Source organism: Copidosoma floridanum, unplaced genomic scaffold (assembly GCF_036245765.1).
Source record: "Copidosoma floridanum isolate Cflo_tuat_1 unplaced genomic scaffold, Cflo_Japanese_pri ptg000019l, whole genome shotgun sequence".
Lineage (NCBI taxonomy): Eukaryota > Metazoa > Arthropoda > Insecta > Hymenoptera > Encyrtidae > Copidosoma > Copidosoma floridanum.
In genome coordinates this window covers 16,225,396-16,245,121 of record NW_028321896.1, presented here as the reverse complement: position 1 = coordinate 16,245,121, position 19,726 = coordinate 16,225,396, and the positions used below count along the sequence as shown (strand labels likewise).

Genomic DNA, 19,726 nt, shown 5'->3' with positions numbered 1-19,726 from the left:
CAATTGCACGTTGTTTTTTTGGTTTGCAGTAGGGGGCAGAAATAGGGCGCGGACGGCGCAGGAGGAGGAGGAGGCGGAGGCGGAGGCGGCTGCTGCCGAGGATCAGCAGCAGCGAAAGCGGGGCATCGTCGGCTCGTCCACGCGACAAGTAGCAGCAGTCACATATATAGTAGCGGGAGAACGGCCGTCATCGACGAGACAGCCGTCGTCATCGTCGGCCTGTCTGCAGCAGCAGGAGCATATAGTACCCAGCAAACCATCACGACCGTGCAGCCCATACCACTTATAATCGTCGTCGGTGCGCGACTAACTCCCTACTGCCTCCCTCTGTGCGCAAGCTATACTTCCTATATACGTATGCTGCGCGTATACATGTATACATGAACACCACCTACTACGGCCTAAGCTAGGAGGCGGTGGTGGTGGTGCGGGCAGTAGTAGAGAGCGCCCGGACTGGTGAACTGTGTATACGCTCTGGCGCTGAGCTGCTGCTCCCTGGAGTGTGTGTGTGAGCGTGTGCTGGGCTGCGCCGGAGCCGAAGAGCCGGAGCGCTCGAGCAGCAGGAGGAGGAGGCGGTGGTGGTGGTGGTGGTGGTGGTGCCGGTGACAGCAGAAGCACAACGGGGCCAAACTTATAATATACACATATATACATATTAACCTACGAAAGAACGCGCTGCTATACACCAACCACCAGCCTTCAGGAGGTGCCATCGACAGCACCAGCTGACTCTCGTTGTGTCCGTGTGTGGGTGTGTGTGTGTGTGTTCGCGCGCGTGTGTGTGTTTATTAAATCCTACGCACACTATTGAAAATATTACAAGTAAGAGCTCTCGGTGCATCATCAGCAGCAAGGGTGCAGTTGAGAGTTGAGAGTGAGAGAGAGAGAGCTGCTCTTGGCAGCAGAGCAGAAGACGGCCGGCAGCGCTGCTCCTCCCTCGCTGCTGCAACAGCTGCAGCAACATCATCGTCAGCGGATAGCCCGCAGAGTAGCAGAAGCACCAGCAGCACTGAAGGAATAGCAGTATAGGGCAGCAGCAGCAGCACGTCGTGTGTGCTCGTTGTTGTGCGGACAGCAGTAGCAGCGGCAGCAGAAGCAGCAAAAGTAGCTGAGCTCGCGGCAAAGTCATGGCGACCATCGACGGTCGACCGGCCCAGTATGGGCTTAGCCTTAAGCAGCTCCGCGAGCTCATGGAGCTCCGGGGCCGCGAGGCTGTCAACAAAGTCAACGAGTACGGTGGCGTACAGGAGATCTGCAAGAAGCTCTACACCTCGCCCAGCGAAGGTGAGCCACTTTGACTCTATCTCTCTCTTTCTCTTTGAGGTTAGACCAGCGACCTTCTGCTTGCCCCTCCTCTTCTTCGTCTTGTCAAATGCCTGCAAAGAGAATTTTTGCTGTTTATTCTTTTGCAACTGTCCGAAATGTTTTCAATTATGCCAAAATGGCTTGTTTGTCGAGTGACATTTTTACCTATTGCAGCTCTCCGAGGCTGTTGGTCTAACCTCGATTCGTTGTATCAGCAGCAGCAGTTCACTTTCTTATTGATGTGTGTGCTTGATTGAAAATTTATAAATTACATTTTGTTCATTGAACCTCACATTCAATTTGCTTTCTTTTTTTTTTTTTTTTTTTCTTAATTTCTTTTGGTGTGGCCACTGTAGCTGTCTAGCTCCTCAAACTTTTGCTCTCCAAGCAATACTTTTTGCTTTTGTTGTGTTTCCCATGGGTATAAAGTCAGTTTTGATCTTTAGAAAATCTTGACAAGCTGAAATAATGTTAAATATATCATTCAACAATCGATGATACCCTAATGTAAAATAATTCAGGTCTCAGCGGAGCAACACAAGACATGCAGCACAGGCGAGACACTTTTGGTTCAAATATGATTCCTCCAAAACCACCAAAGACCTTTCTAACGCTAGTGTGGGAAGCACTTCAAGATGTGACGTTAATTATCCTAGAAATTGCTGCCCTGGTATCACTCGGCCTCAGCTTTTACCATCCTACTGATGAAGATGCAGGTGGGTTTACGGAATATCGTTATCGTTAATTAGTGAAATTGCACTGTGCATCCTCAAGTTATGTGTCAAAAATTTTTCATCTGCAGAGCCTAGTCCTGAAGATGAAGAAACACAGTATGGCTGGATTGAAGGTTTAGCTATCCTGATTTCGGTTATTGTTGTTGTCCTGGTTACTGCCTTCAATGATTATTCCAAAGAAAGGCAATTTCGTGGTCTGCAAAACAGGATAGAGGGAGAGCACAAGTTCTCTGTCATCAGGCAAGGCGAGGTCAAACAGATATCTGTCTCCGATATTATTGTCGGTGATATATGTCAAGTATGTACATTTTACCACACACGTTTTGATACAGTTTAAAGCAAAAATACTACTCATGATGTCATATTTGTAGATAAAATATGGTGACCTGCTGCCAGCTGATGGTATCCTTATTCAAAGCAATGATCTCAAAGTAGATGAGTCCAGTTTAACTGGAGAATCTGATCATGTGAAGAAAGGAGAATCCTTTGATCCAATGGTACTTTCAGGTGTGTATAAAATTTTTATCTAATTATGTGCTAGCTCATCGCCATTTTTATTGACGTGATAATACATTGTTGTAAGAGTTATTAATTAATACCGCTGAAAAAAAATACTTGATAGCCAAGTAATAAAGTGTTTTAATAAACGAATGATTCATAGGATTCGAATATACATGACTATTCTATTGCATACAGATTATAAGCATTGACACAACAAAAGAGTATTAAGTTACTTCCTATTTTAGGAACTCACGTCATGGAAGGTTCGGGCAAGATGCTGGTCAGTGCCGTGGGTGTGAATTCTCAGGCGGGTATAATCTTCACTCTTTTGGGTGCAGCTGTTGATCAGCAGGAACAAGAGATCAAAAAGATGAAGAAAGGTACGCAAACTCGTGCAAAATGGTTAAATGAATCAAAGTTTTCCGATGAAACTGTGCAAGAGCTGGTACTATTTTGCTCCGGCTCTGAATCTCAGGTTTGCCAAACGCCAGGGTCTCGCTTCTATTTATACGTGCAACTTGTTAGCAGTAAATTTTTATAAAGTCTTTAGAAGAAAAGACATTTTAAGATTTTTTTTTTTTTATTGATACTTGATACATGAAAAAGTGAGAGGCATGTAAGATAACGATGGATAGTTGTACTTAACTCTTCTCTCGGTCTCTCTCTATAGATCTATTTTTTTCATTCAAGAAGTGCAAAACTCAAAATTGATTAAATGAAGCTGTCACGTATTCAAACAGCTGCGGATGCATGGTTCTTATTTTATTTATTTAAACTTAACTGTTATCGTTATGAAAACTACTGAACTTTTCAGTAAATTAACTTTTTCATTTTATTTACTAGTTAAGAAACCTAATTTTTCGCATGATCTCGCATCTAGAGTGATTTCGTGTTTTCCCTTTTTCATTACTTACTAATTAGCCCTTTTAGTGCACAAAAAAAAATTAATTAAGTAACATGATTTTTTTAAACTTACCTGTAAAATAAGACCATTTATCTAAAATATTTATGACATTAAACAGAAAAAAGTTTTTCAAATCCAACGTAATATTCTACAAATAAAAACTGTCAGTTTTCAATGTCTTTTACATAGTTTTACATGTGTGTCTTGTTCAGTTCTTTCGCATCATTACTTTGCGTCCTTGTGTTTGTTGCTTTGATCATTTTCCGCTGTTTAATCACGACACACTTTGTTGAAAAATGTAACCATTTTTGCTTATGTAAGAGTGTCGCATAATTCGTGTGAGCAGCGGTAAATGAAGAAAACAAATTGTTCACCCTCACTTACAATCTAATCAAAATAAATTCAAAACGCGGCGAACAATTACAGTTTAAGAAACTGATAATATGATCGAAACGATTGCAATAAATACCATTTTCAAATTACAAGTATTATAGTTGTTAACTAATTGTTCGCCGTATGTACCACGATCATTTGTCTTTTGTCAAAACCCTCCAAAAGAGTCGGCGAGCAAAACGATAATAATCAATCATAAATGCAACAGATTTGTTAATGAATCTTTGTTTTGCATGCGTTTTCTTATCTAGAGGCTAAAAAGCAGCGGAAGAAGAAGTCGCTATCAGGTGATTAAACATTTCAATACCATGTATTTATATTTTTCTTTTTTTTTTTTCTTTTAACGAACAGCTGAAGGAACTACTGGTATTAATATTTTTTCAACTTGGTAATCCAAAATTTCAGGAATCAGTTCTAGCTTTTTCTACTTTTAAATTTAACTTAGAAAGCAGCTTGACACTTATTTCAAAGGTTAATCTGGATAATTTATTAAAAAGTAAAATAGCTTATAAAACGCATTAAAAAAAAAAAAAAAAAAAAATTTGCTCATTTTTTTTTAATTGTTCAAATTCTTTATCTACGCTTGGGAACCATCAAATATCTTTATTCATTTAATAACTGTCTATTTACTCATTTTTTCATAACTTTCCCTATCTGCCTTGATCTAAATGGTGATTGGTTTGCATTTCGATCCATTAGTGTTTTTTTCTTGCATTTTTGACATTTTCTTTTTTTTTGTTCAACTAACTCTCCCTTTTTTTAACTCTACCAAGTAAATCAGCAACAAGAGTTTTTAAATCTTACTCTACTTATAAGCAACATGTAACGTGAGCACTCCTTTTTTTGTTTTCTCTGAAACGATCAAAACATTTATAATATTTATAACGCTTCAAATTACTGGTCTTTAATTTTTCACTACTTACAAAACTATATTACACATTGTCATGTGTCAGTGTAAAAAAGATCGTTTGCTGGAAAAGCAACAAAAACGGTAGTGCTCATTCTACATCGGCATTTTTAAACGAACTAAAAAAGTTAACTAGACCAATTAAACATTTATGTGGTATTAACAATGTTGGTGTGAAATCATTAGTTTGCATGAAAATTGCCTTTGGAGTTTTAACTGTTGTTGGTGGCAAACATTTTTTTGTCATTTTACATTATTGAGGTATTTGTCAAACAGTCACATAAATGCCTGTACACCTGTTTTCCCCGTTCCGATTAAACGCATTGTAGTTTCAACTTCGTGTAACTTTAAATTAGTAATAATCCGAGTTAGCGCACTTTTCCGCGGCAGCGGTATCAAACTTTTAGAACAAACGAACAAAGTTGGTGGACACTTTTTCCTTTACTATTTACGAGGTAAAGCGTGCATTGTTACGGTCCTTTTTTACTCGATTATTCATTTGCAAATTAAAATTCGTTTGTATAAATCTGTCCAACGTCCCGAATCATTACTTTGAATCGAAAAAAATTTTTTACGTTCTCATCACCTCCAGTCTAATGTCCGTAGTCTCAATGTAGGTGTGACTAAAACCCACCCAATCACACAGCACTGAGCTTCAAGTCTCGTCTCGAGTACTTACATGCAGCACCATAAATTTGGTACACAATAAAAAAAAAAAAAAAAAAAAAAAAATGCCGCTGTAGAAGTATCGACAAGTTTGAGAGGGCAAAAAAAAGCAAAGCAAAAAATTCCTGGCACGGCGTTATCTTTTGAACATTGGGCTTTCTGTTTTCTTGTTCCGCTTTCAACGACGATTCAGGCGACGAGGCCGGCGAGATAACGAGCAACAGCCATGCGCCGAAACAGCACTCGGTCGACGGAGAGAACCATCACGGTGGCGGTAAGTCCAGCGAGGAGGGTGGCAAGAAGGACAAGAGCGTGCTCCAGGCCAAGCTGACGAAGCTGGCGATTCAGATCGGTTACGCGGGCTCGACGATCGCCGTCCTCACTGTTATGATCCTGATAATCAAGTTCTGCACGAAAACGTATTACATCGAGGGCAAGGAGTGGCATCCGTCGCACATGAACGACCTGGTGCGTCATTTCATCATCGGTGTGACGGTGCTCGTGGTCGCGGTGCCGGAAGGCTTGCCGCTTGCGGTTACTCTCTCGCTCGCCTACTCGGTCAAGAAGATGATGAAGGATAACAACCTGGTGCGGCACCTCGACGCTTGCGAGACGATGGGCAACGCCACTGCCATCTGTTCGGACAAGACGGGCACGCTCACGACCAACCGGATGACTGTCGTACAGTCGTATGTCTGCGAGAAGTTGAGCAAGTCGGTGCCGAATTTTTCCGACATACCGAGCCACGTTGGCAACCTGCTGGTCCAGGCCATATCCATCAACTCGGCGTTCACGTCGCGCATAATGCCCGGGCAGGACCCGACCGACCTGCCACTCCAGGTCGGCAACAAAACCGAATGTGCCTTACTTGGATTCGTGGTCAACCTGGGCAAGAGTTATCAGACAGTGCGCGACGATAACCCCGAGGAGACATTCACGCGAGTCTACACGTTCAACAGCGTCCGCAAGAGCATGTCCACCGTCATCCCAAGGCAGGGCGGTGGCTATCGGCTCTTCACCAAGGGCGCCTCCGAAATCATCATGAAGAAGTACGCACGTGTTACGCATACTTTATGTGATGTACCACAGAGATAAACATGATTTGAATTCTAATGGTATTTTTTTTTTTTTTTTTTTTCAGATGTGCCTTTATTTACGGTCGCGACGGTAACTTGGAAAAATTCACCCGTGACATGCAGGATCGGCTGGTCAAGAACGTGATCGAGCCGATGGCGTGCGACGGGTTGCGTACGATTTCCATCGCCTACCGGGATTTTGTACCGGGCAAGGCCGAGATCAATCAGGTCCACGTGGACGGCGAGCCCAATTGGGAAGACGAGGAGAATATCGTTGCCAATCTGACCTGCCTGGGCATCGTGGGTATCGAGGATCCGGTGAGGCCCGAGGTGCCCGACGCCATCCGCCGCTGCCAGAAGGCCGGTATCACTGTGCGTATGGTCACTGGTGACAACGTCAATACTGCCAGGTCGATCGCTATGAAGTGCGGCATCCTCAAACCCAATGAAGACTTCCTGATCCTCGAGGGTAAAGAATTCAACACTCGCATTCGCGATTCGCAGGGTGAGGTGCAGCAGCATCTATTGGACAAGGTCTGGCCGAAGTTGCGCGTCTTGGCGCGCTCCTCGCCCACGGACAAGTATGTCCTTGTCAAAGGTATCATCGAAAGCAAAGCCACGGCTAACCACGAGGTCGTGGCCGTCACCGGTGACGGCACTAACGACGGACCCGCCCTCAAGAAGGCCGACGTTGGCTTCGCTATGGGTATAGCTGGTACGTTTTGTCTTGTTTTCTTGCATTTCCTCTTGACCTTAAATCGTATCATTATCATCGTGAATACTTTTTCACGCGACGACTGTATTGTAGGTACCGATGTCGCGAAAGAAGCTTCGGACATCATCCTCACGGACGACAACTTCTCATCAATCGTTAAGGCCGTCATGTGGGGTAGGAATGTGTACGACAGCATCGCCAAATTTCTGCAGTTCCAGCTCACGGTGAACGTCGTCGCCGTTGTTGTAGCCTTTATTGGCGCCTGCGCGGTGCAGGACTCGCCTCTCAGAGCCGTGCAGATGTTGTGGGTGAACTTGATTATGGACACGTTAGCCTCGCTCGCGCTAGCCACAGAAATGCCCACGCCGGACTTATTGCTGAGGAAACCCTACGGCAGAACGAAACCCCTCATCTCCAAGACAATGATGAAGAACATACTCGGTCAGGCGATTTACCAGTTGACCATCATTTTTATGCTTCTCTTTGTTGGTGAGTTGATAAATCATTGTGTTACAACATCGTTTTACATTGTATCGTTTTCGAAAATAACAATTTTTTTATTTTCAGGGGACAAACTGCTCAACATTCCCTCTGGCCGAGGAGTTACCTCCGAGCCCACTCAACATTACACCATTATCTTTAATACATTTGTCATGATGACGCTGTTCAACGAATTCAATGCCAGAAAAATTCATGGCCAGCGAAACGTCTTCCAGGGAATATTTACCAACCCCATCTTCTATTCCATTTGGATCGGTACCTGCTTGTCGCAAGTATGTTCATTTAAAGCTTAAAATCCGAGATATTTTTTTATTTTAGTGCTGAATTAGTTTATTGATTAACATTATAATTGATCCTATGCAGGTATTTATCATCCAGTATGGTAAGATGGCGTTTAGCACAAAAGCTTTGACATTAGAACAGTGGATGTGGTGTCTATTGTTTGGGATCGGCACTCTGCTGTGGGGCCAAGTTGTCACGACGATTCCTACACGCAAGATACCCAAGATCTTTTCGTAAGTTATTCAACCAAATAAAAACATCAGTTTGATTCTTAATTTTTCCAAATATAGGAGATGAATATTTTCGATGGAGCATTACACATTGATGCTCCATCATCTTTAAAAGCGAGCGTCTATGTCGCTATCACTTTTCTTTTCTCTCTATTTCTTCTTTCGTTTATCTTGTTTTTTTGAAAACTTTTTTTTTTATAAATTTTTTCGATGATTTTTACTTGCTTGATGAAAACAGTAAGTCTGTTTTTTTCGACAAACTTTTATTGTTTACTCACTTTTTAAAAATACTTTTTTGTTTTTCTATCTTTTTAAATTATGAGTAACCAATAGGGGAAGAAAGCTGGCGCATGGTGCCTAAACATTTTTGTAAAAAAGTTAAAACAAAAAAAAAAAATTGTAATCAACAATTGAATAAGTGTTACGTATAATTTGAAAACCATCTCTAAATTTATGATGAAGTAAGAGCCTTTAATATTTACTTGATTTTCATTATACAACTGCTAACACATTAGCTGCCAGTCGGAGAGAATAGTTAGCGAATCGTAATAAGTAATGTGTAGTCCTCGCCTGGACCTAAATGTAGTACGTGGTAGTGACCTTTGCATGTTAGAAATGAATTTTTCAAATACCCACGCAGTTTTTCACCTTAGATGCGTGAATAACGCAACTAACTCGATTCACAAACTCTTTTTTATTTTAGTTTTGCTACACAATAGTATCCTTGCTCTCATCCTTGTAGTTTTGTACTACGATCCTTGCTTATAATTTTTTTTTTCCCCTATATGAGCAAACTAACCACGCTGAATGTTGCATGCATCATATTTTTAAAACACCAGATAACGTTCTTTCAAAGTCTGCGTTCTTGTATGCAATCAGGATAAGTAGAATCCAAAATTAGAGTATGCTTTTTATCAAAAAACGATAAAGTTTAATTTATCGAAATAAATCACTGGGCTACTTTAAAGAGAAAATTAAGTTTTTCCTTTTAAAGAAGCCTATAAATTTTCCTTTTTTTTTGCCAAAATAAACATTTAACAATTATTTGCTTGATAACATACCAATTAATCAAAGAATAATCATAAGCAGCAATATTGGAAAAAATTTTATTTATTTGCCAAATCCCTTGTTTTATTCCCTCAATTAAAACTTGGACGGACTCGTCACATGTGTTTTCTAGCTTGAGAGGAAATTGCTTTAATCTGCTGCATTAACAAAAAAAAAAAAAAAAAAAATTGATTCATGACAGACTCTATAGACGACTGCTACAAGTTTTTTTGACTGATACTGAAAAATTCGACAATCACTACTTTATTTTTTTTACCTGAGAGTTTTCGAACGAGAGTTCGATTAGAACAATCAAAGAAAGACCAGAAACAAAAGACCAAGTGTTAGTGTATGTCAGGTGATTTCAAACTTGATTCTTTTTCTTAACCGATACAGCAACAACTAAATTTACAACTAAATTTTTCTCACAACACTGCCAACACTGTTTTGCCATAAACACTCAAGTAAGTCTAACATATTTAACATAATCATTAATCACGTTATCGCCAATCATTTGCCGCGTCGAGCACAAACTTTTTGTACGCCACATGACACTACGAGAAGGATGTATCTTCTTCTTGGATTATTCAACACGAGTACATACATTGTAGCGTGTTAACAATGTTGTAAAGTTTATACGATTGTATACTGGAAACGATACACATGTTCTTGATTTCGCTGCCAACGAAATCTTTACGATATATTACATACGATTGTTGTGCGAACAGTAATTAGACAATTAACGCGTGCTGTGCATGAAACAACAAAAGTCGTTGCGAGGAATCAATGTGGTTTATTTTTCGTATATGAATAGCCTTTGGACGAAAGGCCGTTGATTACGTCAAATTTCAAGTTATTGATACTTAGCTGTTATATTTATTTGTTGACTTATGTTTTTTTATTATTAAAATTTTGGGTCCAGCATCGACCAGAAGCGATTTAGATCTCGTCGTTGCAGCTTGTGAAATTTACTTTTATTGTTAATTAGATGATTATAGATGATTTGTTTTTTCTTGTATATCTATATTACATGTTTGTCTAGAGTTGACGTTAGATTATTTATACGTATTATAGCGATTCGATGTTAAATAAGAGAACCAACCGTTTCCAAAGGCAATTTGTTTTTGGGATCGCCGTACCATTGTGTTTTTAAATTCCTTCTAGCATTACACGTTAGAAAGAACCCTTCTTTTTTTTTATTTTACAACGATCACATTGAGCCATTCGTTATCGATGATATTAACAACACAAAAGTCTATACTCACTAACTCAAAGGGTGCGCGCCTCTTGTGCATAGCGAACAATTAACCAATTATGAAGGAGCTATTATTTGTGATAAATACTAACATCGAGAATCAAACTTACTAATCTGCAATAATAATAATATTGTACTTTTATATTAATATAACTAACAACACCATCACCCAGGCACTACCTCTGTACTACACGATGAACCATTCGCATCTTTCTCTCTCCGTTTCGTTTCCTCTACTTTCTACTTTTTTTTCTCGATTATTTCTTTTTTTTTTTTTTTTTACCTCATTTTATATTTTTACATCACTTTATTTATTACTGCAACTATATAAAAATATACACAATTATTGACATATGTTATATATATTATACGCACTGTTCTCTCTGTGGAACAGCGCGCAAGTCATTTATTTTATTTTAATCAGCGATTTAATTATATACTTGCCATTTCAATCGTTGCTCGCAAATCATCGTTGATGATTCATTCGATGATTTTATAGCCAAAGTCATAATTCGCAATGAGTCATTAAACACATTGTAATACGGATGGTCGAAAACAAAAGGCATCTTTCCACCTTCCTTCTTCTCATTTGTCGACTCATGTTCGTCCACCACATCTTATTACTTGCTATATAGACTCGCTGCCGTTCATCTGTATTTATTTATTTTATTTTTATTTTTTTTATTTTCAACTTCATGTTTATATTTGTTATGGGCGATTTGGAAATGAGGCTATCGATGTTTTGTGTAATTGTTTTGCTCTATAGAAAAAAAAAAAAAAAAAAAAAAAAAAAAAATTGTCTGTGTGCCAATATTAGTGATTAAATGTCGCTTGTATGAGTTTAAATTCATGTCCAAGTATATATATTTATATATTGTAATTGTTGCATCAGTATATATTATAAACGAGTTGTTAGTAAAGTTACGAAATTAAAAATTTAAAGTTACTTTGGTATTGTTTGTTGTGAAAATTTGTTTATCATCATACAGAAATTGAGTACGAAACAAAATTATTGTGCAAAACAGTCTCATTCTGAAATCCGTCTCAAGCATATATATATACACAACAGAGCGAGAGCTCCATCCACGGTAAATTATCATGTCCCATCCCCTCATAACCACCCCCCCCTCCCCGACAGCCCGTAAACCTTCTTTCTTTCTACCTCTCTTCTTTGACTACTCAACTTTTCTTCGGCGCTTGTTTCTTCGAGTCTTTGGTGGAGGAGTCAGTGGTCGGACCGCCGAAAGGGCGCCTCCTGCCGGAGGAGTGAGAGGAACGAAGGACGCCTGCGGGACGCCAATCCGAACAAAAATAAATCGATACTCAATTACATGAGTATACGAACGATGCATGTATATTATTGCGAGATATCAGCTGTTGCGAAGTTACTTTGTGATACGCATAATATAATGTGTATATTAGATAAAAAAGGAAAGTGCTACCGCGTCACGATATGTATAGATATCTAGTCGTTCACCGAGAGAACAAAAGAGCAAGCGACAACAGCAACAAAACAAATGAAATTGTTGATAGTTGTGGTCTTTTTTAAAAAGAAAAAGAAAAAAAAAACAAAAAAAAAAATTGTAAAAACTACTCTCCACGCAGCAAGGCAGCGTGATGCGAAGTAATTATGAAGCACTTTTGGTTTAATGTTTTTTAAAAACAGATGGGGCCGCGGCCAGCCGGACGATATCGGCGCTATCAATTTGGGAGACGAGAAATTCGACCCAGACTCGGATAAAAAGCCTCGCGCCGGACAAATTCTGTGGATCCGTGGTCTGACACGACTGCAGACTCAGGTAACTATCCCTATCTCACTCTCACTCTCTCTCTCTCTCTCACTCTCACTCTCTCTTTATTTTTCCATTTCTACGATGCATCATCGACCAATTTTTTTTTTTCTTTTTTTTTTTTCTCTCCCTACTTCACTTTATTGGCCCGAAAAAAAAAAATCGACAATTCAAGGCCCTCACTCTACGATGTATTCTTGAAGTCAGTCATGTCATTAAATCAACTATACATAATTTTTACATATAATAATGACATTTACATGTATATGAATAACGATTATGCTGTAGCTAAAAAGAAGGGCCGGATTTGCCGTCATCTTTTTTTCTATTTTCAGGACAACTTAGGATTAACTCTCTTCTCTTCTACCTCTTCTCTTTTTCCCGTTTACTTTACCCCCATCTCTCTCTCTCTCTCTCTCTCTCTCTTTTTCTCTACACCTTAATCTCCTTTCTTTCTACTTCTCTATCGTACACTCTCATTCTCATCTTTCTCTGTCTAAATTCTCTTGAAAAGGTTTCTACTTACATACAGGTTTTTAAATTACTTTTTTTTTTTTTTTTTTTTAATATCCTTATTATGAAATTTGCATCTAGGAGTGTATCTTTGAATTCACCTCGCGACAAATATAAAGTAATGATGATTCGAAATCGGCAACATATCATTCTTATAGATTATTTTTTTCCGATTTTATTGACGAAATTTTCTTTAAAAAATGAAAAAAAAATTGAAATACGCAGAACTAGCATTGCTATACTTGATGCGACTAATTACGATGCGTGGCGCATACTTGAATTTCCCTTCATTCTTCTGTTTATTTTCGATGGTATACATTACTGTCTTTACCTTTCTTTGTATGAAAAAAAGGTTTTTCTGTCGAGCGCCGAAACGGGTGCGGGCGCTCGACTCCTTTTTTTTTAAAAGCACAATTTTATCTTGCGATTTTATCAGGTTCAGGACTAAATATCTTTCTATCGAATCTGAAACGATCTGTATAAAAAAAAAAAAAAAAATTATAACAAAAACCAAATTTAATACTAATATAAATTTAATAAAAAATATTGTACATATTTTAAATAAGAAACCAGTGTAATAGATTGGAAGGACTCCCTTATGGAGGAGAAAATCTTCCAGCAGGTCAGTGGCACGTACCTCGCCAATCACGAAGCAAATATCTTTTTATGCATTTTACATTGTGTGATTATAGATATATTTATTGAAAAGTACAGTTTCCCTTATCTTTAACCCATCACGAGTATACATAAAATTTTTACTTGTAGATTATTAAATCGCGTGTAACCTCTTTTTTTTGTAACATTTCCATGTTTTGATACTGTATGAACTCTCGTAGTATTATTTATACTTTTCTCAATCTCTCTATATTTTGTATACTTTTTTTTTTTATACTTACAAAAATGTATACAGTTTTTTTGCAAGTTTTTTCTGTGTAAAATCGCACTTCCGGCAAATGATAACATATAATTACAACATGTACAATGATCGCGTGTGTTTTATTAACATATATTAGCTGATTCGTATGTATGTGTACGTAATTTTAAATTATTTTTTTTCTACATCTAAAACTATTTTCATCTATGACTATTACACACATATAGAAGATTGCGAACGAACGAGCGATGTGAAAAAGTTTAATTATGAGGCTTGATTGGAATATGCAAGATACGAGTAACATATGATAACATATACCCGTGCACTCGAAATTAATTGTTCCCTTTCAACTTAAAAATTATACTAAGATTAGGCCTTTTTTGCGCTAAGCGCACTGAACTGTGGATTATATTGAAAATTCGCCAAAACATTGCCGATAATTGCAATTTTTATCCATGATTTTTTTAGTTGATTAAATTGCAAAGTTTTCCAAACAATTTTTTAGTTCTCATTTGTGCCATTCGATTAAAAAAATTGAAAAATAAGGTTACGATTACCAAGTTCATTGTTATATATATAAAAATTATATTTAACATACAAAACTGTACATTAAAATTCTTAACTTTATTTTTCAATTAACTACAAAACAAAAAATTTTAATCTTGGTACAAAAAGATGCAACCGAGCAATTTCTCAAAGCATCGTTCGTGAAAGCTTTTTCGAAGTTTTAAAGGCATATGGTATTTGTATCGAATAGTATGAAAATTGTGTTACTTTACGAAGCAAAAATACCGAGACTGGATAATAATCCAACATGAAGTAAACTTAATTAGAAGAGGAGCTAGTTAAGAACCAATTGGAAATGGTCCACACAGTCCTCAACCAACTTCTGTCTTTTATTCTTTTTTCTGTATCTATCTTCGTTTTTTTTTTTCTAGTTTAATTCTTGTTGTTTTATACATATAATATTATACATGTATAATTATTTAAACATTAGATAAAAAAAATGTTAAGCAATGAAAAAAGTTGTTTTAGTATATCTCGTCAATACGTAGCTCTCTCTCTCTTTTTCTCACTTCATTGTCTTTTTTAATCCACTTTATTATTTGAATACATGTGTAAATGTGCGGTGATTTATGAATACATATTACTTTTCATTTTAAAAGCAATCTGTGGGTGATGTAAATTTAAAACTTCGAAGAAACTCCCAATGATTTCTTCGACGCACGCACACGTCCTTCGAAAGTCAAGTGGCAGTAAAAATTACAATGACAAACATACATAGCTGACAACTTTCGTTGCATGCGAATACGATATACATTTAAAGTGTATGGGTAGAAAGTATAACGTGGCATTACAGTCGAGCTTCTCATTTACACGATTGATGGAATAAAAACCGAGAGTGAGAGAAGAATAACGCAGAGCTGATGAAAAAAAAGGCTTCAGTAAATGGATGTTTTGCTCCATTCGATGTACAAATATAGTTGCTCTATTATCGAGGTCTGCTGATCGATAGAGGAATGAGAAGTACAATAAAAAAAAGTACGTGTATGCGCGCGCGTCGTAAGAATCGCCGATCGCATCTGATGCAATTTTTCACGTAGGATTTCACGGAAATATTTGCGCAAAAACCTCTACGTGATTTCACTCCTGTACGTTGAATAAGTTGTTTCGTAATAGGTTTTTTTTTTTTTATGCATTTTTTCATTTTTTATAAAAATTTGGAAACGACCGGAAGTGCGTCTCAGACGATCGTAAAAAAAAAATCTTGAAAAAAATTAAAATTAAAGTTGACAAAATAATCCTTAGGCTTGTACGAAGATTACCACAATGTATCACAGAAATTGTGTGCGTGAATAGGCGAAAAGGTACAAAAGTAAAGAGTGTGTGCCATTGTGTACAACATACATATACGACTATATATATACATGATAATAATAAATTTATTTATTTATCATAAGAAAAAAAAGGATTGATCAAAAAACAGACAACACAATAACGGCTAGCATAATAAGCTAATCATATAAAATTGAATGTATAACCTACTTTCAGACGAGCAATAGAACTCTGGTGCAGAATGTATCTGTGACAGGCAGATCCCCCTCTCAGGATTACTATATGGTTAGTTCTCGCAAGTCTCCAATTCTCCGCTGTTTGGCCGTTTATTAATACTTATATATTAATCATGATTTCTCGTTCTACTATTATTTAATTTGTACTATCTCTATTTCTCTATCTCTCTTACTCTCTCTAATTTTTTATTTCTATCTATCGCCTATTTTTCAGCGTTATTGTTTAATTCAGTTTAATCCGAGCGTTGAGTTGTTTTTTTTCCCTAACTTTTTTTATTGTCACGCGTTAATTTTTGTAAACACGCAATATTTATGTTAAACTCTTATAATTTTGTATAATACAACCGCCTTTACCAAAACGTTTCTATCCTTGTATCCAAACTTATTATTATTATTATTATTATTATTATTATCATTATTATTATTATTATTATTATTATTATTATTATTATTATTTCACACCAGATTGCACCCGCAATGCTGACATCATTTCTTTTTTTGATCGAGGAGTCCAAACGAAAAAGACTCTCTTTTTGCCGACTACTCTTCTTAATGCATAATTTTCTCAAAGTTTATCTCTTATGATTTGTCGCTTCTTATCAACTCACAAAATCTACTCATATCGTCTCCTTTTAATCCGTTCCTTTCTTGAAAAAAAAAAATATATATCCTATCCCGATAGTTTTTATTATTTTATTTTCATGCTTTTTTTTATAATCATTTCTTTTATTAATCTTGTTCGTCGTTTATTTGCAGCACTACTTTTATTACAATGAATGTGAATCTCTTTTTTGTTTATTTTACAAATTAAAATTTATTCGCGATAACATGTCGCATGCACGCATTCGCGAAATTTGGCGCGAAAACAAAAAAGCTTGTTTCAAACAAGAGAACAGGCTTTATGAGTATACAAACATAATCTGTAAATAATATACAATCCAAATAATTTGCGAGTGTGCCTATGATGTCGCGTTATTTATGATGCACACCCTTCGTTGTTCACACTTCGCTTGACTTACTATACTCACGTGTTCGCGCGTTCCATGTCATATACATATTTATCGCCTTCAATGAATGAAATGTACTTGCTTCATTTGTTCACGCCTAATTTACGTCGTCGTTACTTTTTTATTTTATTTTATTTTTTGACTATTCTCAATGATGAGCGCCGTATTTCACATTTACTTTATCCAGTCAGTGATACTTGACTGAATGTTAAAATTTTTTTTTTTAATATAAATTTTGTTTTCATAACTCTTATTAATTTATCTCTATAAACGCAGTGTGGTATTGCTGTGATCTTATCATTTATATTGATCATCTAACTTTTTATTTCTAATTTTTTTTTATGACTAACGCTATCACAAACAGCAAAATTGTTTATGCTGCCATTTTTCATCTATATATATATGTATGCGCTTACGTGTGTGTATCACAATGTATATTATGTACATACATAATATTACATATATCGATATTTTTCGGTCTTTCCACGCGAAAAGGCTCGCTATAAACATTTGATGTCCTACCTTAATTTTTTTTTTTTTTGTTCGCGTGGAAAGCAAAGCTATGATGATTCTTGTGAAACGCAGAGTGTTTCTTCACAACCACGAGGAAAAATCATGCGTTTCCTTTACTTAAATATATATATATATATATATATATATATATATATATATATATATATATATATATTTCAGATCTTTAATCTACTCACTGTGTTTTTATTTCCCAATTATTATTATTTTTTTTTAACTTATTTACTTGGATGAATGTTTTCTCGTGAGTTTTCATAATCACCAGTCGCTTTGGTTTGTTTGAAAATTTTACTTAACGCCATGAGTAAATTTTCACATTTCTTTTTTCTCATTCTCTCTTTTATCTGTTACTTCACCCTGTGAACGGAAAAAAACAAAAAAAATTGATTAGTATAGATTTTCATTCAAATTAGACATTGGAATCCTTGAATATTCTTCCAATTTCCAATTCGGAACCGAGATAGCGCCGTGAATGTTTAAAAGAATTTGGTAACAAAAAAAAAATTCGTCGAATCACATCGTTAGTAAAAAGGATTAAATATCAAGCATTAAACAAACGAAGCGACTAACAATTGATGTATCAAAAATAATTTTTTACGTTTATCGATGAAAATGTGATATGTTAGCGCGTGCCAAAGACAAAAAACAATTTTTTTTTGTTTAATGTGAATGCAAGGTATTATTTTGAAATCGTGAACTGATGAAGAAAAAGACTGATGATAATCCATTTGTCGTTTGTTAGCCAGTGGAACCCATTCGAGAGACTGAGGTATAAACATGGCGGCAGTCTTACGTAATCCGCCGCCAGACATTTCCTGTCGGAGTACAAACAAGTACGTAGTTCTCTAATAGAAGAAAAAGCAACCAGCAAAAGTCAAAAATCAAACCATGTACACATGACACTCGACACACGTTATTTTTTTTTATTTTTTTTTTTATTACGTACACGACAATGCAACCATTACAGATGCAACTAGACGATCGCCTGTCGTATGATACGTTGTTTTTTTTACCATTCTTTACTTGTACTTACTTTTAAGCTGGTGGGTCAAGTCGTGCGTATGCAATTACATTTTTTTTTTTTTTTTTTTTTTTTTTTAATTTTTCGTATGGTTTTTTTTTGTATTAACTTTTTTAAACACGATTTAACCCACAAAGCTAAGTAACCGTGATTGATGATAATGACGTTATGGTGACAGTTATACATTATTTGCTGCCATTTTGTTTGTGACAATAGCTGACTTTATAAATGGACGTTTTAAAAATTTAACATAAGACATGATGGTTTATTGCACTGATGTGGTTACTGTGGGACGAAGGTGAGACGGTCGATGCACACACATACACACAAACACACAATACTAATAACTTTTACGCAATTAACTTTTTATTATTTTTGCACGGATTACTAAAGATTACGTTACGACAAATTTAACTTGTATACACCAGCGGTTGTGTGACGTGCGTGTTTTTTTTTTTCTCTCAAAGTATCAGTTACAGAAAATCCTTAAAATACTGGCAAAATCTGATTACGATGAAAAATAACAATGAAAATTGAATTGCGAATGAAAATAATACGAGGGCAAAAGACAATACGAAACAACCGTCTGCCCCGCTTCGGTAGTCTTACCATAGATATGTCTGATGAGTGTGTTGCGTGTTCCGTATTGGATTTTTTAGCCCTTGCTGATTGTTTAAAAATTGTTAAAATCATACGGGATGAATCTCGATGTTCAATCCAATGTGAACCTATTCAAAATTTATCCTCAACAATTATAATCCCCGTTGAACAGAAACAAAATTTATCCATTACTAAATTACATTGGCGACTAACTATCGTACATTCCCAACACTCCTTTCTTCTCTGATACTTTCGTTGTCTTGTTGTATCTGTTTCTGTATCAATTGCAATCCTTTTGTATCTCTATGTCACGTTCGTTTGTTTACACTTACAACTTTTATCTGATATTTTTTTTTAAATCTATATCTATGTCTCTGTCTCTGTGTTTTTATCTATATATCTGCCTGTTTTTTTTTTTATCTGTATTTACATTGTGTGCGCGTGCGTGCAATATGTGTGTTTTAGTTTTCATTTTTTTTGTTGTTTTTGTTTACATATGCAAAAGCGCTTGCTGCAAGCTGCGCATATTTTTCTTTTTTGCGTTTATTTTTTCTTTTACTACTAACTACTTGACTCTACTGTGTACCTTCATTTTTCACGGTTCACTCTCTTGTACAAATCTCATTAACCCACAGCATAAAAGCTAGTGAATCGCTAAACCAGAGGTCAGAAATGAAAGATCTAGCCGTTTTTTGTACTCAAAGTAAACATAACAATTGTTTTACACACACATAATGTGGTTACGTGGTTTTATTTTTTTCTGTATACGTTGACCACAAATCCTCAACAAACCAACCATCAA

The 19,726-nt window shown here is 36.5% G+C and overlaps 1 protein-coding gene across 14 annotated transcripts in view; it reads left to right on the top strand.

Annotated features, from left to right (window-relative positions):
* Positions 1-583: 583 nt before the first annotated feature.
* Positions 584-19,726, top strand: part of PMCA (plasma membrane calcium-transporting ATPase 3) — a 39,490-nt gene continuing 20,347 nt past the window's right edge. For 3 of the 14 annotated variants that reach the window (XM_014349061.3, XM_014349058.3, XM_014349056.3), the window contains exons 1-12: positions 585-1,284; positions 1,827-2,021; positions 2,108-2,337; positions 2,411-2,546; positions 2,786-2,920; positions 4,089-4,124; positions 5,604-6,459; positions 6,552-7,201; positions 7,295-7,690; positions 7,769-7,974; positions 8,066-8,217; positions 12,183-12,315. In XM_014349061.3, the coding sequence (XP_014204547.2) occupies positions 1,128-1,284; positions 1,827-2,021; positions 2,108-2,337; positions 2,411-2,546; positions 2,786-2,920; positions 4,089-4,124; positions 5,604-6,459; positions 6,552-7,201; positions 7,295-7,690; positions 7,769-7,974; positions 8,066-8,217; positions 12,183-12,315 (3,282 nt within the window). In that variant the 5' untranslated portion in view covers positions 585-1,127. Of the gene's footprint in view, positions 1,285-1,826; positions 2,026-2,107; positions 2,338-2,410; positions 2,547-2,785; positions 2,921-4,088; positions 4,125-5,603; positions 6,460-6,551; positions 7,202-7,294; positions 7,691-7,768; positions 7,975-8,065; positions 8,218-12,182; positions 12,327-15,745; positions 15,815-18,045; positions 18,137-19,726 lie in introns of all 14 variants that reach the window. The other 11 variants (XM_023389642.2, XM_023389639.2, XM_023389643.2 and 8 more) reach the window with 9 other exon arrangements.